The sequence below is a fragment of the Amblyomma mixtum genome, chromosome 1, assembly GCF_055824585.1.
Source record: "Amblyomma mixtum isolate Tamu chromosome 1, ASM5582458v1, whole genome shotgun sequence".
NCBI classification, from domain to species: domain Eukaryota; kingdom Metazoa; phylum Arthropoda; class Arachnida; order Ixodida; family Ixodidae; genus Amblyomma; species Amblyomma mixtum.
The window spans coordinates 108,806,356-108,825,818 of record NC_143012.1 but is presented as its reverse complement, the minus strand read 5'-3'; the positions used below and the strand labels follow the sequence as shown (position 1 = coordinate 108,825,818).

Sequence of the window (19,463 nt, the reverse complement as noted above, 5' to 3'; positions counted from 1 at the left end):
TGTCTCCCTTGCTTTTCTTCTTCCGAGTGATGCAAGTGTTCTCGATGTGACCCTTCTTGGAACAAAAGCGGCATGGAGCTGTCCTGAACTTGCAGGTAGCAGCGTCGTGCAAGCCGTCACATCGGTAACAACGCCGTTGCTGCGGTGCGTTCTTGCGTTCCTTTGTGGGTTGAGAAGTCTTGTGCACTTCTGCGGAGCTCGTCGCTCCCTTGAGTCCTCGCTGCTGCCTTGACGCACTTTCTGATGACAGAGCTAGGTCCAAAGCACGTTGGAACGTCAAATCTTTCTTCGCGAACAGTCTTTGTTGCAGGTGCTCGTCGCGGATCCCGCACACGAACCTGTCGCGAAGCATGACGTCCTGGGGCAGCATGGTGGGGTTCGTTACGACGGCTGTATCGCTTTCTGTCGGAGGCGTCGATGTTGCAGACGTTGTCGTTAGCACCCCAAAGTTGCAATCGGCTGTCAAACCTCTGAGGGCTGCGACGTAGCTGCTGATCGACTCCTCCGGCAGCTGGTCACGTCGCTGAAAAATGTACCGGCTGTACAGCTCAGATGGTTGGGATCGAAGTGCTTCTGGAGAAGTGTGACCAGATCTTCATAGCTGACTTCCCCAGGAGTCTTCGGTGCGACCAGCGCGCAGGCAGTCTCGAAGGTGTCAGCTCCGCATAGCGTCAGGAGGAGCGCGCGCTTCTTTGCTTCGTTGGAGACGTCATTTGCCACGAAGTAGAAGGCGAGGCGCTGTATCCACGATGACCAATTCTTGCCGTTAAAAGGCTCGATGCCACCGTGTAGTCCTCCAGTAGCCATCGGTGACACTTCGAACTGCGTGCGTTCTAGATCCTACTTCTCGTCGCCAGTGTTAATGGTTGTGTTAGTTCGGGGCGTGGGGAGCCCCGCATGCGAGGAACCTCTCAAGGCAGCTGCTGGGTGTAGACTGGGGGTTTATTACCATAGAGGGAGAGGGAGAGAGAGAGAGTGAGCGAGTGTACAAGAAAGCACTTCCGCTGCTGTGGAATGCGTCAGTCGACGGGCTGTGGGGATCCGATGTCGTCGGGGGAGACAGACGCATGCCTGCTTTTGTGGGAGCGGCCGGCCCGCGCTTGTTTCTTGGAAGCGGGCGGCGAGTCTGCGCGGAGGAGGCAAGGGCTGTTGGCGCGGCCTGGCGTCGCTTGGTCGACGAACACGACAGTGATGATGCCTTTATATGGCTTGTAAAGAGATGCTGAATGGCAAACATGCTTTGGAGTTTTAGGACGCAACAAAAGAACGACAACTGACACGTGACGCGTCCGAATATGATCTTGGAGTTGTTGTCGTGGGTCGTAGACGTGAAAGACAAACCAGTTGCACTTTCTTCGCGGTCGCTCTTACCAGATGAACGCAGTTATGGCCAAATTGAGAAAGCTTTGAGCATTGTGTTTGGTGTTAAAATTTTTTATATTTACATATATGGGCGAACTTTTAATGTGTTGCAGACCATCAACCTTTAATCGTACTCTTCGACTCGAAACGGAAAAGCAGTACTGTGGCCACTGCCACGGCCGCTAGATACAAAGCGCAACTTTGCATCAAGCGGCCGTGCCACTGCTATGGTACACCGATGGCTTTTCTTACCTAGCAATGTCCAGCTTGTGGGTTTCTAAGTGGACACAGGCCACCACCCACCGCGGGTTCGAGCTTCGCGCGAGCCAAGGGCCCCGATCAGCCGTCACCACACACGCACTGGGACACCGATGCGGTGCACTCAACCTCCGCTGGGAGGAGAGCGATTCGCCGCAAAGAAATAAGCCTCCAAGTTCACAAAGGAGACGTTTATTCACGTCGTCCTTCAGCAGTACACACACACTCAATCGTCACCCCGTCCCGGGGGCGCGCGAGGAGCAAGGCTCCGCTGCGCGCACGAAGCGACTCGAGTAATGCGCACCGCTAGCACGCCGCTGCAGGAGAATGTCCCCGCGGCAGTGCTGTGATCTCTCTCTCGTGTCGACCGTTGGGCCGGTTGCGAGAGAGAGTGGGCATTCAACGCAAGGTACGCCTGTCTGAGGTCGCTGGACCCCGCTGGACAGGCTCGAGCCGCCGCAGGTCAGAGGACACGTGCGGGCGAGCTCGAGTATGCACTGGTCCGAGCGGCAAAGGCCGGCAGGGACAAACAGTAACGTACGCACCTTTCGCTGTCTCGGAGGGATCTCTCTCTCGCTGGGCCCCGCTCGGACGGTCGCGGGATCCGCGGCCGCCAAAACGGGTCCCGGATTCCCGCCAAAAGGCGCCAATGGCAAAGGCCCTTGGGGAGCCGGGGCGGAGCTGTGGCTAAATGACAGTGATTAGTCACCTAGCCGCCTCTCCACCGCCTGAGGCGGGAGCAAGGGAAAGAGGAGAAACAACGCGGGAGGCCGGCTAGCCGCGCAAAGGCGACGGCGGAAAGCCAGATTCCCACATCCCCCTCTCCTTAAATGCCCTCCTACCCATCGGCAAAGCACGCGGCCAAAAATAAAGAAATCAATACACAAAAAAAACTACACTTCAGTTCCAAAATAAAGAAATGAATACACACAAAAAAAAACTAGCTACACTTCAGTTCCAAAATAAAGAAATGAATACACAAAAAAAAACTAGCTACACTTCAGTTCCAAAAATAAAGAAATGAATACACAAAAAAAAGTAGATACACTTCAGTTCCAGCCACAACAACGTAAGAAAACAAAGGAAAACAAGGCAAACAACACTTGCATACACTCAAGAACACTAAACAGCTTGCAGATTATATACATGGTACACCAGGCGGTGTGAATTTAACTGTACAACTATGTGACAGGTGGATGCCAGCCTCAAAGTTCGATGGCGCGGCAAATTGGGCCGGTCGGCGACTCACCGCTCGCAGACTTCAAGTTGAACAGGTTGGGAGGGCCGACGACTGATGGCGGTCTTCTTTCCGTTGATGTAGGGTGCGTTGATGACGACGGGGCCGCGGCAGAGCACTGACCTCGTGCCCTTGGACACGACATCACGTTCGGGCACAAGACAGTTAGTGCACCCCCTTCACGCCGGCTGAAACGGGCGAGGACGTTCGGCGGCGTCCAGATGTGTAACCTTGTCCACAGCGAGGGGTCCTTCTCATCCTCGCGCTCACGCAGAAGGACACAACGGCCAACTCACAGGCGTAGCCTTGGCTCATGGTTACGCGCGCACACAGTCACAGCCACAACCACGCATACACCCGCAAGTGCGCGGACGCTGGTCGGCGACAACGACCCCCCCATCAGAAGCGTCCAGAGGCGCCGCGGCGAGGGTCAAAGGGTGCACTTTCCGCCCCCCCATCGTCCCAAACGCCCCGCCAACTTCCCCTCCATACGGGCCGCACAAAACTCGCACCGCGACACACGGCTCCTTAACGAGCCAACCACCCACAGTCGGGCCGGAAATGAGAAAAGGCGCGCTGTACAAACGACACCTAATCCAATCTATTCCTTCTAGAAGATAACAGCAAGCACGAGCGGGCTGAAGTTTGCCTATGTACATCTCGGTACGTTAGAACGAAAACAGATGTACAAGCGGGGAAACGAAAGTGGCTAGAAGCTGACTCAAACAAAACAAATAAATAAATAGATAAACACACAAGGCTGGAACTGAGCATGCTGCAAAAACAAAAAAAAAAATAACACTCCGTGCTTCGCCTAGGTAGGGCCTGACGAGAAAGCTCGCCAGCTAGCTGAGGCTGCGTGCCTTCGGTTGCGGAAAAAGTCCGCCGTCCGGCATTAATCACACCGGTGACCGTCGCCTCAGATTGTACCGGTGCTCCGTACGCTTGCGTTCCGCAGCACCAGTTGTGCCTTTGAGCTTGCCTTTGATACCAATGGGTACCGGCGCAAGCTCGTCAGACCGTGACGCGTAGGCCTTCAGGTCATTGAACCCCTGCTTGCTCCTGGGGAAAGGCCCCATCAAATCGCAGGTGGCCATCTGCCACGGACGCACACTGTCAAACGGTTTCATCATTCCAGGCGGCTTGCCGCCCCGTGACTTCACCGCTTGACAGACATGGCAGGAACGGCAATAGCGGAAAATGTCACGCTTCATGCCAGGCCACGTCACCGAATGACTCAGTTTTGCAAAAACTTTGGAGCCACTCAGATGACCGGCCAGTGGTTCGTCATGAGAGAATCGCAAAAGTGCGCCTCTCAGACTTTTGGGGATAACCACCTAGAACGGGTCGATGGACTCGTCATCGGTGGCTATGTACTTCAGCACGAGCCCGTCATTGTCCAGCAAATATGAAACCCCGGGGTTCGCCGCGACACACGCTGGCTTCTGCCCCCCTGCGCCCGCTACAATACAAGTAGCGTCACGGCGCTCCGTCTCCCTGAGACCGTCGCTCACCTCGCGACAAAAGGGGTCATTTTGCTGGGCTTTCAGTAGCTCTTACGGCTGAAAACGATTCCAGTCATCCCAGAAGGGAGCATGGTCTCGTCCCCACTCAGGTTTGCAGCCAAAATTTCCGTTCGCGTCGGCACCTCCGAGGCGCTCACGCAGAGCTTTGCCTCTCGTCCGCTTTGCGAAGCGCTGCTCGCCTGGTTAGCGGAATGGGTTAACCCGTTTGCGGGTTCCCCCTCCTTGCCGCCCGGCGGCTCGTCCGCTGTTTCGCCCCCTCCGCCTACAGGCGTCAAGGCGCCGCTGGCGAGTGGGGCACGGGATAGCGCGTCAGCTACCACGTTTGTGCTCCCCTTTCGACACTGCACGGAAAAGTCGTAATGCTGTATCAGGAGAGCCCAGCGCGCCAGCCGACCCGCAGGCTCGCGGAGCCGCATCAGCCAACTAAGCGCACTGCACCCCTGCCTCAGTGGAGGCTTGGGTGGGCTGCACGAACGAGGGAGGCAAGGCTCCTAGTTCGATGAGCGGCGTGGTTTCCACAGGGAACCGGGCCAGCGCCTCGCCGTTCCCAGAGCAGAATTGACTGCTCGCGGGGCACGGCTGCTGCTGTTCGAAACTGCCGGTTGCGGCAGCGTGACACGAACTGCTTTCGCACTGGACGGAAAGCTTGCACAGCTGAGGCATGTGACCAGCGGATGCACCGCAGGGTGCTCCCGGTACAGCTCCAATGGGAGCCGCGTGGTCGACATTTTGGGTTGTGTCGCCGTAAACCCCAATGGGGGCCGCGGCCAACCACGGTGTCTAGCTATTCGAAGGAACAGCAGCCAGCGGATCAAACGACGCTACAACTCCGTAGGGAGCCGACATGTAGCTGCCGAGTGCCCCGCTGGGGGTGTTAGACACGGTGCGCAAGCGTGATCGTCAAGGCGACCTGCTCGGCTAATGTGCCATCAAAGGCGTAAGCGCCAATGACTTAGCACGTTGGGCGCCAGTTGTGGGTTTCTAAGTGGACACAGGCCACCACCCACCGCGGGTTCGAGCTTCGCGCGAGCCAAGGGCCCCGATCAGCCGTCACCACACACGCACTGGGACACCGATGCGGTGCACTCAACCTCCGCTGGGAGGAGAGCGATTCGCCGCAAAGAAATAAGCCTCCAAGTTCACAAAGGAGACGTTTATTCACGTCGTCCTTCAGCAGTACACACACACTCAATCGTCACCCCGTCCCGGGGGCGCGCGAGGAGCAAGGCTCCGCTGCGCGCACGAAGCGACTCGAGTAATGCGCACCGCTAGCACGCCGCTGCAGGAGAATGTCCCCGCGGCAGTGCTGTGATCTCTCTCTCGTGTCGACCGTTGGGCCGGTTGCGAGAGAGAGTGGGCATTCAACGCAAGGTACGCCTGTCTGAGGTCGCTGGACCCCGCTGGACAGGCTCGAGCCGCCGCAGGTCAGAGGACACGTGCGGGCGAGCTCGAGTATGCACTGGTCCGAGCGGCAAAGGCCGGCAGGGACAAACAGTAACGTACGCACCTTTCGCTGTCTCGGAGGGATCTCTCTCTCGCTGGGCCCCGCTCGGACGGTCGCGGGATCCGCGGCCGCCAAAACGGGTCCCGGATTCCCGCCAAAAGGCGCCAATGGCAAAGGCCCTTGGGGAGCCGGGGCGGAGCTGTGGCTAAATGACAGTGATTAGTCACCTAGCCGCCTCTCCACCGCCTGAGGCGGGAGCAAGGGAAAGAGGAGAAACAACGCGGGAGGCCGGCTAGCCGCGCAAAGGCGACGGCGGAAAGCCAGATTCCCACAAGCTACAAAATCGCGCACAAGCTCGGCGCGGCAACTGGCCATGCAGATGCGTTACCTAGACTGCTATTGCAAGAGATGGCAGAGAAGACAAGAATAACTTTTTGCTGGGCTAGTTAGTCCATTATGACATAAGAGAATCAGTGCGAAAGAAGAAGCCCGAAGGCGAAACGGCGGAGCTCTTTCCTTTCTCTTTCAGAGCTCTTTCCTGTTCCGTCTTCGTTTCGCCTTCGGGATTCTTCTTTCACGCTGTTTCACGTAACTCAGAAGACGAGAACATTTTATTTTTCCGCACTTGAACGATCTCTCTTGGGCAGGAAACGATTTTTAGCGTGAAACAACGCGCGACTAACTGCTGACTTGGGTTCGCAACGCGATATGGCAAAGCTGGCCAAAATCTGTGTCTCAGGCATTGCAACCGTTATGGGTTCGACGTTTTTCAGCTTTCCGATGAAGGTGGTTACATTGTTTGGACGAACAGATTAATCATCCCGGAGTGTTCACGAACTGTTATACAGAATTTATTGCATAATTAGCACCTTAAAACACGAAGACAAAAATGGTCGCAAGTTCCATGGTCTCATGGCCAGGTATTGATGAAGAGGTTGAGCAAACAGTGCGTAAGAGCCGCATTTGTCCAAGTTACAAAATGGTACACAGCTAGCGCCTCTGGCTCCGGGGAAAGTGTGTGAATACGCATGGGAAAGGGCACATCTTGATTTTAGCGAGAAAGAAAGAAAAATAGTTTTTTGACAGTCGATGCGTGTAAGTGGCTGGAAGTAAAGGTGTGTAGCACGACGGCGGCCACTATGACACTTGCAATTGTAAGATCTGTGTTTGCTGCTCAAGGTCTGCTTTTGGGAGTGGTAACAACAGATAACGGGCCACAATTCCGTGCCGCTGAATTCGAAAGGTTTCTGTAAGCGCACGGATTAAGACACACCTGCACCCCCCCCCCCCCCCCCCCCCGTACCACACGCAGTCGAACAGGACGGCGGAGCGTGCTTTACAGACTACCAAGACTGCACTGACCAAGCAGTCGCGGCGGGACAGAAAAAAAGGGAGGAACCTTACAGCACGGAATAGAGAACTGTTCCTGTCTTTTGAAGCGGTAGCTTCACTGCTAGAGGTCTCGGGCTGTGATCGCCGTGCGTTGCCGATGACCTTCAAGGCTCAGCCAAGGTCAAACCTGAAGTTTAAAAGTTTGGAGAACCGATGGATGGTCAGTAACCAGACCAGTGGTCATAGAACTGGACAGGTCAAGGATCAAGGTCATTTTAAGGTCAAGTCCAGGTCAAGCCGGGGACATGAAGGTTACGTCAGGGTCAATCGAAACTTCGTGACGTGACCAACTTTGGGGTCGCCGAGGAACCTAAACGTGGCGTTTACGTGATAGGGCTTGACGTCATGCCATCTTTAACCGACTGCACGACGGAAGGAGTGCCGGCGCGCCTAGGAATAAGTCGACATGCGGTGTTCACGTGCTAGGCCATGACGTCACGGCCTCCTAAACCGAGTACACAACGGAAGTCGCACCGGTGCGCCTGGCACGAAGTGCACATGTGGTGTTCACGTTCTAGGCCGTGGCGTAGACTTTACCAGAGTAAGCCATCGTGACGCTACCGCTTCTCACTCGGTTTAACCAAAGCTAAAGCACAGTAAACTTTTTTATCGAACAACACCACACACCTTCACTGGAAAAACACCAGCCTAATTGTTTTAAGAAGATGCGTACTCGGTTGTCCTTACTGAGGCCAAAGTTCACCAGTGCCATAGCCGAAAAAAAAATGCCCAGGCTTAGCTTGGTTAAGCCAAGAATGCGTTGCATATTGCGCGGCCTTTTTGCGCGAGGTATTGCTTGGCGGCACTCGATTTTCTCAGCAGCTTTTCCTCTTTGACGGACGGACGGACGGACGGACGGACGGGTGGATGGATGGATGGATGGATGGATGGATGGATGGATGGATGGATGGATGGATGGATGGACGGACGGACGGACGGACGGACGGACGGACGGACGGACGGACGGACGGACGGACGGATGGATGGATGGGAGCGCCCCCTTTGAAACGGGGCGGTGGAAACCGCCACCATGCAAGTTATAATTTTGTTTGTTTCTGTACATTTCTGTACATTTTGTTCTGTACATTTGTTTCTGGATTGTGTTGCTTCGTTGCCGTCAATGCCAGGGGGACCAAGATTTTTTCAAGCCGTAAAGGAACGGCTTTTCTTCTTGGCCCCTTTCACAATGTGTACGTCATGTTGTGAAAAACAAATAAAATAAATGAATGAATGCTCAACCGTTCTTTTTTCTTCATTTATTTTTTGCTTTTTTTGTTTTTTCTTATTTCTCTTTTTACTGTGTTTGCAATTCTCACCACGAATCTCCATCATCTTTACCTACGGTTTTTCCTCCGGCTGTCGTGACGTCACGTCACGTGGTTTGGTGACTGCCCGGCCGCGCCCAAGGGCTGAACTGAGTGATTGCAATATGCTACGCATAAAAATTGGCAGTGGTTTAGCTCTTATACCTAGACAGAACGAAGGCTCCATTACACTTCGTTACGCTTGGTTGGTTGGTTTATGGGGTTTAACGTCCCAAAGCGACTAAGGCTATGAGAGACGCCCTAGTGGAGGGCTCCGGAAATTTCGACCACCTGGGGTTCTTTAACCGTTACGCTTGGTTAGACGCTTGAAACATCTCGCAGCAGGAGTTTAATGTACAGTCAGCCGCGCTCTCATCCATGGTGAAACTGCATGCTTGAGTGGCGTCGCCTCCTTAAGCGAACGCTGAGTCAAATGCATAACCACATGGCCACATCTGGCGAAGCGGCAGTGGGCACACCGCGGTCAGTGCAGTGGCGCGGCGGCTCGCTCCAAAAACCGAGTGGGTGAAACGGTATGCGACCCACTACGGTGGCTCAGTGGTTAGGGCGCTCGTCTACTGAGCCGGAGTAGCCGGGTTCGAACCCGACTGCGGCGGCCGCATTTCGATGAAGGCGTAACGCAAAAGGCGCCCGTGTGCTGTGCGATGTCAGTGCACGTTAAGGATCCCCAGGTGGTCGAAATTAATCCGGAGACCTCCACTACGGCCCCTCTTTCTCCTTTCACTCCCATCATCCTCCCTTCCCTTACGGCGCGGTTCAGGTGTCCACCAAGATATGCGAGACAGATACTGCGCCATTTCCTCTCCTCGGAAACCAACCAAACCAGACGGTCTGTAGATAAGCGCAGGTGGTGGTGGTGAAAACATTTATTAAGAATGAACAGGAGGTATGCTTGGATCAGCCCGTAAGGGACCGAGCCTTACAAACACTAGGTGGAGGTCCCTAGTATTGTGACCCCAGTGGCGGTGGCCACCGCCCGGGCGCGCCCGACTAAGGCTTGTTGGGCCTGTAAGTCGTGGCAGCCGAGCAGGGTCGCAGAGCGCCGCCGCGATCTTTTCTGACTGGTGAGTCTGTACTGATGCATTCCGTGCGTGGCGATTGAGTGAAGTGGTTTCCTGAAAAAAGTTAGGCGAGTGAAGTTTCCAACTACCTGTTTGCTTGTCACTGGAAACAATGTGCGCTTTGTACTTGATCATCATTTAGGACATTCTTTACTTGAGGCCTTACTGTAACAGGGACAGGTGCCTGCCTCGCGCTCCCAAGGCCGCCTCTCTTAGTGATGTGCTCTTCAGTGCCTTTTTTTTAGTTCTTTGTTGCTTAGATGCATGAGCTGTGTGGTCCGAATTCACCCTTTCCTCGAGCTCCCTTGCTTAGGTATGCTGATTTGCCACTGTTTTCTTAATGTTTCTAGGTAGCTCATGTGCATAAAACATTGGAGCAGTCTAATAAATACCAAGTTGAGAAATAAAATAAAATAAAATAAAATATGCCTTCGCGGACTACCCGTTGTGTGCCCGCCTGACACGCCGATGGCCTTGGTTCAGAACCCAACGCTGGCTATTTTGTTTTTTCTAATTTCTGATTTCAGGAATTGCCGACTTCCTCCGACTGACGCAGGACGACGGGCGACGCGGAGTTTTCAGCATAGCTGACTCCTTACGCTATCGCGTAGAACTCTACAACGTCCGCCGCAATTCTCGACTTTGAAAGTGTCAACACATCTCGCCACTTTCGCACTGAGCCTGAGAGCGTCTGTTGAAGGTTGAAGGTTTATTTCCGCAACTAGGTGTTGCGAGGACAGCCAGCGAAAAAGCTGTATAGACAGCTTGAGAGGTCCTGGCTTCCTCTTACAGGGCAGCATTGACGGCGGCGGAGTGCGACATCAAAGAAAAATGTAAGGAGAAAATCACGTAAGTTCGGTATATAGAATGAGACGTGTACGTTAGTATGCAGTGTATTGCGCTTGTAAAGGAAAAGAAACTGCATTAGATCAACCAGTCTAGAAAGGCAAACACAGGGAAGAGAAAATAAATGACAGCAAAATTGACAGGTGCACTCAAAATGGTAATAGCAAGAATAAAATCTACTAAACAAACATTTGGGGCAGTCTTTTCAGAGAAATATTGGAGACGTCAAGATTCTTGTGGCAGTACAACTGGTTCATAAGTGTCGGTAAGGTGTGCTGCAACATTTGTTTGCCATAGTTTATGCGGCATTTCTTAACATTCCAAGGCTCTGCTGCGCGGGTATCGTATACAGTTTTTCTTTGCTCTAACCCAGCAAGTGTAAGTAAGGAGTCATCATTTTTCACGGCGGCGAGTTTGTATTTATAGCACAGCCTATAGTTATACATGGACTTCATTGGTATAACGTTGTGTCGATGGAAAAGGCTCGCAGTGTGGAAGAAATACGGCTTCACGAGACAACTGGTCGTGCGCGGGCTCACCAACACAAACGCACATGATGGCGAGCCGCGCGACCTGCAACCGCGCGTTGGCCTAGTCGCGGTCATCCGCAAGGGCGCCCTGGGAGGTATTAGCGGCCGCTGGTTCGTGCTATGTGATGCTGCCTGTGGCCTGAGAGGACCCGTGCTATTGCTGGCTGTGGCGCTGCGGCGCAAAAGCTTCTTGGTGCAGGCGAAGCGACAACCAGGGAAGCCAATCGTTTCCAATTAGCACTACGCACAACGAGCCAACGACGGCGAAGCAACGACTCTGGGTGCGCCGAGAGCCGCCATTTTGCACGCCTCGAAAGGTTCGGGTTGGGGACCGTTAGCGGGAAGTGTCGCTACGCTAGCGAAGAGTGTGCAAGTTTTCACCATTTTGATCTGGGGCCAATTTGCGCAGAATATAAATTGTTCATGCAATCCGGCCTCTAGTTCATAAGCATTTGGGCATGGTATAAGCAGCTCCGTAAAAGCAGCCAAAAACGAGTGGCGCACATTATTCATGACAATAGTGCCGCTGCAGATATTATTCTACAGTCTGCGCTTTATTTCGTTATGCTCCCTAAAAGTACTGCTTCCATTGGACTCCTTGTGTTTTAATAGTTTGATTTGTAATTAAATGTCTTTCATTTATTTATTGCTTACAAGCCTGACTGCTTCTCTCAAGCATCCCCTGTGCTCTATTGCTTTACCCGTGAAAAAAAAAATGAGCCAAAGAAGAAAAAAGGTTTCGTCAAAGTGGCTTCTCGCTTTACCCGTCGTTCCACCGCAGACAGTCGCACTGGGGAGTATAGGCGACCCGGCGGGTGTCCCCTCGAAAACTTGGTTACCGACCCACTTCCCGCAACAAATCCTCGACCACGAACCGGCGCGCCGGAACTGACGCCATCAGCTGCGGAAGCGGCAAACAACCGGCCCCCGTCTCTTGTGTAGTGTCACTCATATCGCCGGTATCTTCCCTCTCAAGCGGTCGTCACGGCAGCTTGCAGAGAAAGAAACAAAGGAAAGGGGGGTTAAAGCGGAAAGGCATAAATACAAAACGACAGTCTCGAAACGAGAGCTCTACTCCCGCAAATAAATGCCCGCCGCCGGAGGGGTCGGAGCGCGCCCAAATCAAATTTCATGAGCGCGCCGTTCGAGGGGCAATAAAGCGTCGGCTTCCCCTGGGCGCACGCGCGGAGGAGGCAGGTAGCAGCAGACGCGGCGGGCCGTATAATGGCCCCGCCGGGGGAGAGGGAAACAATCACTCGAGTGGCATTTCAGGCCTGAGGACCCTTTCTGCGGGATCCCTTTGTTGGCCTCCTCCCCCGAACACTTTCTTCTCGCTGCATAGTTTCGGCAGTCGTTACCCAGGCATTCTTGCCAGCGATCGGTGGCTTGGAGTGCAGCTCGACTATAAACCGGGGCGCAGAGTGGGCATACCGCTTTTTCTCGCGTACAACACAGCTTGCCGGACCCGGCACGTGACGCGAATGTGCGCGACCTATTCGGAACGCGATGGAGCGCTTCCTGGAAGCCGGCAGCCGTTCTCAGCTTCGTCTGAGCTTCGATACTGTACGCAACATGACTGCAGTGAGCGAGGAGGTCCGTACGTCACATTACGATGTCGCATTGGTGAGAGCGCCAATCGCCACCCTCCTATTGTCACTGTTTCGAGGAGTCCACTCGCCACGCGAACGAGTCTCGCAGCAATGGAAACGGAATCAGCTCGGAGAAGCGACGACGCAGACACACAACGTTGGATCTCCTTGCGTGCCTGTCTCTTCGCGTTGATTACATTTATATCATGCGGTACCAGCGAACCAAATTTATACGCTTCTGGTGTCACGCATTGTTTCCCTGAAGCTTCCATTACGGGACAGGTCCGTTAGTGCACGCATAGCAATGCCCAAGCCCATATGAGATGTAAAGACAGCCCAATGATTGCAATGGTAATGATAGCCGACGATGACTCGCAGTTTAGACCCATGGTCAGGGGTGCAGCGTATTAAAGGAAGCCATGCGTAAAAAAGAGAAGAAAGTTGTAATACGATCCGAAAAGGAACCTGTTACGCCACACCCAGTAACTATGTTCTGACAGCTCCTCTTTATCGCGCATGAAAATGGCTCTCTTCGTGAGAAAATTGGAAATGAAGCCCCACATTTATTTCCCACAATTCAAACCCCTACATGAGATGGGAAGTATACGACATTTTATTATGTGGGATACCCTGCATTCTCGTTAAATAGAAGAAAACGAATGAAGAGGAAACCGGCATGGCTCAGCGATGGAATGGGATGGTTGTTTGAACATGCACAGGGAGACAGTGCCAAAGCGCTTGGCTCATAGGCAGAAGTTGTTTGGGCCAATCCTTCGCAGACTGCGTCATCCTCCCAACACGCAGGGTGGCCAGCTCACTGCCAGGAAAGCGCCCATACTGACACAATTTTTAGAAGCCGAAGAAAGAGATGTGGTGTTGGCCTCCTCACTCACGTCCGCTGGGCTGGTTGGGGTAGTTCTTCTTTCCCAGGGCGGCTGCTGTGGAATGTTCGTGCCGAATCTGGTGGAGGTGCTGGGTACACTTCCGTACCCATGACCAGCAGGGATCTCACCTCGGTCCACCAGCGCCGCGGCCCCGGAGTTCGGACCCCTTCCGGCTGCCTGGCGACACAGCCTCTGACGTCGGAGAAACCAGCTGCTATGGCAAATAAGAACAGGCTCCCGGAGCAAATCCTATGCCATCAGCTGAGCACTCCTTCGTCATTTAATGGCGACATGTTCGAGGACACCGAGGATGCCTCGAGACCTTATTTAATTTTTTGTAGAAACTTTATCGCGTCAAAGGAAGAAATATGTACAAACTGTTTGGACAGATAGCTTCAAAGGCTACTGGCTGGTCCAGTGCAAAAATTACTAGCAAGGCAAGCCGCAGAATGTGAAGAAATAAATTACAATGTACACGCATTGTTGTACTGCAATAGTACACGCTTAAAAAAATACCCAGCAAAAATGAAAAAAAAGTATAGAGGGGACTCCAAAATAAATAAACATGCGAGTACACTGCGTAACATCTATAAAAAAAATTTACAAAAGCAAATAGAAAAACACTAAGAACGAGGTGTCAAAGTAGAGTTCACAAAGCAGCAGTTTCAGGCAAAATTTGTTTACACTTGTAATAGAACTTGCTGGTCAACTGAAAGTTCCTGGCTCTTGCTACCTCGATCGGCTATTCGCGCAATAATTTGGCTCCATGACACTATATCATGGTTTCACCACAAATACTGCTGCATTTGGGAAGGTTACAATTACAATTAGTCGCTTATTTATGCTGCGAGAAGTTATGGCGGTGAAACTTAACGGAAGGGGAGAATTAGTGTTATGTTGCTTGTCAAAAGTGAGATTTTATAGTTGCACAAAGATAGATACGATAGCACACGACTGGCATAAAAAATATTGCTCCGAGAATCATCGACATTACAAGTTATCACAGCCAATGCCCGTTGTTTGAGGTGGAGTAAAGGCGATAAATAGGTTTTGTATATTTGTGCCCAAGATTCGCAACAATAAGTCATATGCGAATAGCAGAATAAGAAGTAGAGGCAGCGCAATACAACGTGATTGATTTGGTTTATCACAGTTTCACGTACCGAAGGTTCTCAGGCTGTGAGGTACGCCGTAGCGAAAGGCTCCGGAAATTTCGATAACCTGGGGTTCTTTAACATGTTATAACATTGCACAGTACACGGGCCTCAAGCCTGTCCTCTCCATCGAAATGCAACCGCCGCAGCCGGTATCGAACCCGCGTCCTCCGGGTCAGCAGCCGAGCGCCATATGCACTGAGCCACCGCATCTACAATACTTCGGGGTTAAAGTAATACGTCGCCCTAATGAGAATATGGCAAACGAAAGATAATATTTTGTTTACGTTGTTCATTTGACGCCGCCGCGGTGACTCAGTGTTTATGGTGCTAGACTGCTGGCCCGAAAGACGCGGGTTCGATCCTGGCCGCGGCGGTTGGATTTCGATGGAGGCGAAATTCTAGAGGCCCGTGTACTGTGCGATGTCAGTGCACGTTAAACAACTACAGGTGGCCGAAATTTCCGCAGCACTTCACTTCGGCGTCCCTCATAGCCTTTGGGACGTGAAACCCCCATAAAGCATAAACCAATCTTCATACTTCTGCACTTTACACCAATGAGAGGCAGTTAATCCACAAAGCCTTGGAGCTACCCGATTTGATGACTACTGCGGGCTCTCATGAACGGAACTAGAAGTGCCATCATACGTACAATTTTTTTCCATGCGTTGCTGGTGCGACGAAAAACCTACTCTCTATCACATCACATGGGCCTGCCAAAACATAGACGTGGTCCCCAAAATACAAAACCCGAGTGCGGAGCAGTGGGAGACTCTGCTGTCCAGCGACCGCTGTGAAGACCAAGAAGGTCTGGTACAGCGAGCTCAACGGGCGGCAGTGGCCAGCGGAGCCCTGGACTGAGGGCAACCGACCACTGATTAGAGGCGGAGGACTTCGACAGAGAAGACTCCTGGGGATAGAATCAAGGAGAAAACGTCTCTGAAGATGCCCCCAAACCGCAGGAAAAAGGACTGGAGTAAAATAAAGTTTTTCCTTCCATGCGTTGCTGATATGTTGAATTTAAAAATGTATTTTTAACTGGACTTCAGTTTATGGGCAGTCAGCTTGCTCCTTGCTTGGCGAATATTGGTAAAGTAATCTTCGCTTTAAGACAGACCATTTCCCTTCTGTCTTGAAGTGCCAACAAAAGGCGCTGCTTGTCCTTAAAGCGGCTAAACATTGCAATAATTATCCTTGCCACTCTATCCTTTACCATTTCTGCGACCTGTTCCTGCTGCAGCGGAACTATAATAACGAGTTCAGTTCCGACTGTGGTTCCACCACTTTCCAGTCGTTCCTCGCCCTCGTTCGGCGGAACTTTCGAGGCACAGGCTACCTTTCCCATGCGATTTACCCCTGGAAAGCCGAGCTCTATGGCCGCGGGACCACCTGTTCCCATTGATTTGACCGGCTGGGTAGACCGGCGGCCGCGGGGATCGAACGCCCGACCTACCGAAGCCGAGGCGAGTGCTCAAACACAAGGCAGGTATTAAGAACTTCCATCTGCGATCCCTTCCAGCTTTCTTCAGCAGTCTCTGGGACGCTAAAAGCAGTATATTTTTCCCGCGTGAAGAATTTTCGCATTCGTGTTGATTAACTAACACATCACTGATTGCAATTTGCAGATGGTTAATCTGTGATCCCGATTCTTGCTTCCCGATTTTCTTTCTTCCCAGTTTATTCAGGTGGAGCTATAGGAAGAATGGGAAGATGAGTAGCAAAGAAATTATGGCGATGTTGATGATTTCTAATTGCACGAGCAGTGCCACAGAACAAAGTGGTTTATTACGTTGGCACTAGAACGGCTATGTGAAGGAATCCCCGGCGTCCGATGTATGTCCAACAGATCGTGGAGCAGAAAAAAGAACTTACCGTACCCACCTCGTGTGGGATTCGAACCTGTGGCGGCGCGAAAAGATAACCTTCAACAATGCCGGAAACTGGGTGAGCTGGTGTAAGTTAAGCATGCTTAAGTAGCGCAGCGTGGGTCTCTTCTTGTCCACCTGGTTCTAAGACCAGCCTCGCTGGCCGTTGCGTCTTAGCCGTTGCCACTCGGCTATAGTCGGTCTTTTTCTCAACTTATATTATTTATTACAATGATACTGCCGCCAGGTGTCCCCGGGCGGCGCCGAAAGGACGAAGAAGTGTGGAACTCGCGTGCTCTCGGAGCTGAGACTCTGCTTCTCTGTTTGCGGCCTGTGCCTAGCCTGTGTGATTAAGGACCCATCTGTGACATTTGTGGTGGAGTGCGCTGGGTACATCGCCCTGGAATATGTCGCACACCCCTCCTAACACCGAGGACCCCAGACCTCTCCCTATCGACACGCCAGTGCATCGGGTCAGTCGCGGCAATCTAGGACTGCCCCCTGAGCATGGGCTGTTGGAGACTACCTCGACACCTGGCCGGCTGCCTCCTGAGCTCAGGCCATTTGACACTACCTCGGCACCTGCCCCTCAACCAGTCATGCAAGGCGCCGCATACTACACCCTCCACAACCCACGGCTACCAAAATCCTTTCACGGGACTCAGCTGGAGGACGTGGAAGATTGGCTCCTCCAGTTTGAACGTGTCGCCACATTTAACCAGTGGGATGACGCCGCCAAACTGAGGAACGTTTTCTTCAGCTTGGAGGACGGTGCTCGGACGTGGTACGAAAACCGTGAGGACGCTCTTCTGTCATGGCATGAGTTCCGACGTCAATTGCTCGCCGTGTATGTCAGCGCTGATCGTCGGGAGCGAGCTGAACGCGCCCTGCAGTCCCGCATGCAGATGCCCAATGAAACGGTTACCATGTACGTCGAAGACATGACGCGTCTCTTCCGACGGGCTGACCCAGCCATGTCGGAAGCCAAAAAGCTGCGCCACCTAATGCGTGGTGTGAAAGAACAGCTTTTCGCCGGCCTCGTGCGCAGCCCTCCAAGCACTGTTGCCGAGTTTCTAGCAGAGGCTATCACGATGGAGCAGGTTCTCCGGCAGCGTTCCACCGCGTACGACCGGCCAGTCCTTGCTGCTTCTGTTACGGAGCCTCTCCCGGCGTTCAACACCAATACCGACTTCCTCCGTGACATGATCCGCACTGTCGTCCGCGAGGAGCTGCAGAAGATCTGTGGTACGTCGCAGACCACGGCCAGCTCCTTTATGGGCGTTATCCGCGACGAGGTGCAGCAGGCTATCAGGCCACAGTTGCTACGCGGCGAACCACAGCCAGTACAGCCAGATTACTACCGCCCGACGTACGCTGAAGCTCTGCGACGCCCTGCCCCAAATCCAGCGGCATTTGCACAGCCTATCGAGACGGACTACTGCCGCCCGACGTATGCTGACGCTTTACGACGCCCTGCCCCAAATGCAACGGCGTTTGTTCAAGCCAATCACGACGTCCCGCTACCCTCGGTGCAGCCAGTGCAGCACATCCCGAGTGACCGACGATCCCTGCGCAGAGCGGACGTCTGGCGTGGCCCAGACCGACGACGTTTGTGTTTCCATTGTGGGGAGCCCGGTCACCTGTTCCGGCGGTGCCCATATCGTGAACTTGGCCTGCAGGGTTTTTCCCCCGATGCGCCAAGACCCCGATTTGGTCAACGGCCCCCTGCGATTGAAGCGTACGTGACGCAGCAACCTATGTGGTCCATGGCGCGCCGTCAGTCCCGATCACCGTCCCCTCGCCGGTCACCATTTTCACCGAATCCGCAGAACTTTTCGCGAGCGACAGCGGACCGCTCGCCCAGTCCTCGCCGGGAAAACTGAAGACAGCGACCTCCGGGGGCGTGGTCGCTGGATATCGATGCTGTAAGGACCCCCTGACGACGCCGACATCCGATGATAGAGCTTTGTCGACGTCGACGACAGCAGGTGATCTAAAGGAGCGATTCTCACTGGACATACCCGTGCTTCTCGACGGTCACAGCATTAGCGCGTTGGTGGACACAGGAGCTGAGTTTTCAATTATTAGTGGCAAATTGGCAGCGCTTCTCAAGAAAGTCACGACTCCCTGCTCTGGCCTGCAGATCCGGACGGCGGGGGGCCATATCATTACTCCGCTTGGACAGTGCACGGCTAGGGTCCAGATCATCGATTCGACGTTCGTAGTGAGCTGCCTGGTGCTCCGCGACTGTTCTCGGGACCTGATTTTGGGCGTAGATTTTCTCCGTGAGAATGGGGCCGTTATCGACCTGCGGAACAGAACCGTTACGTTTTCTACAGCGAAAGCCGACGACACCTCCGATGTTCGTCAACGCAGCTCCGCCCTTCGTATTTCCCCTGAAAGTGTTTTGATCCCGCCGCGCGCCAGTGTTTTTGCAAGAGTTGAATGCGATGATAGGCTACGTGATGGACCTGCAGTCGCCGAGGGTAACCTTTCCTTGCTACTGACACACGGCATTTGCTCGGCCCGAAGCCTTGTCCACCTCCATAACGGTCGTTCGGAGCTCCTGATTACTAATTTTACCAACGAACCTCGTCGCCTTTTCCGAGCTACTGCCATCGCGTGGGCCGACCAATTGGCAGATGTTACTGAGTGTTTTGCGTCCGAGGGCATGGTACAACCGGACACGTCCCTGGATCGCATCGATATTAGCTCCGGGCTATCAGCGACTCAACAGCGCGACCTACGCGCCCTACTGCTTGAATACCAAACCTGCTTCGCATCCTCCTCGAAAGTGCGGCAAACGGCGGTCACAAAGCATCGAATCATCACTTCCGATGATGCTCGCCCCATACGACAGCAGCCATACCGCATTTCCCCGAAGGAACGCGACGCCATCCAAACGCAGGTGAAGGAGATGCTTACAGACGGCATAATTCAGCCTTCTAAGAGCCCGTGGTCGTCGCCTGTTGTTCTGGTAAAGAAGAAGG

General features: G+C 53.3%; 1 protein-coding gene across 1 annotated transcript in view; it reads left to right on the top strand.

The window, feature by feature from the left end:
* LOC149367493 (uncharacterized) overlaps positions 1-10,639 on the top strand; it is a 29,942-nt gene extending 19,303 nt beyond the window's left edge. Inside the window, exon 3 of the mRNA XM_089555852.1 lies at positions 10,133-10,639. Coding sequence (XP_089411978.1) covers positions 10,133-10,156 — 24 coding nt within the window. The 3' untranslated portion in view covers positions 10,157-10,639. The remainder of the gene's footprint in view (positions 1-10,132) is intronic.
* The last annotated feature ends 8,824 nt before the right edge of the window (positions 10,640-19,463 follow it).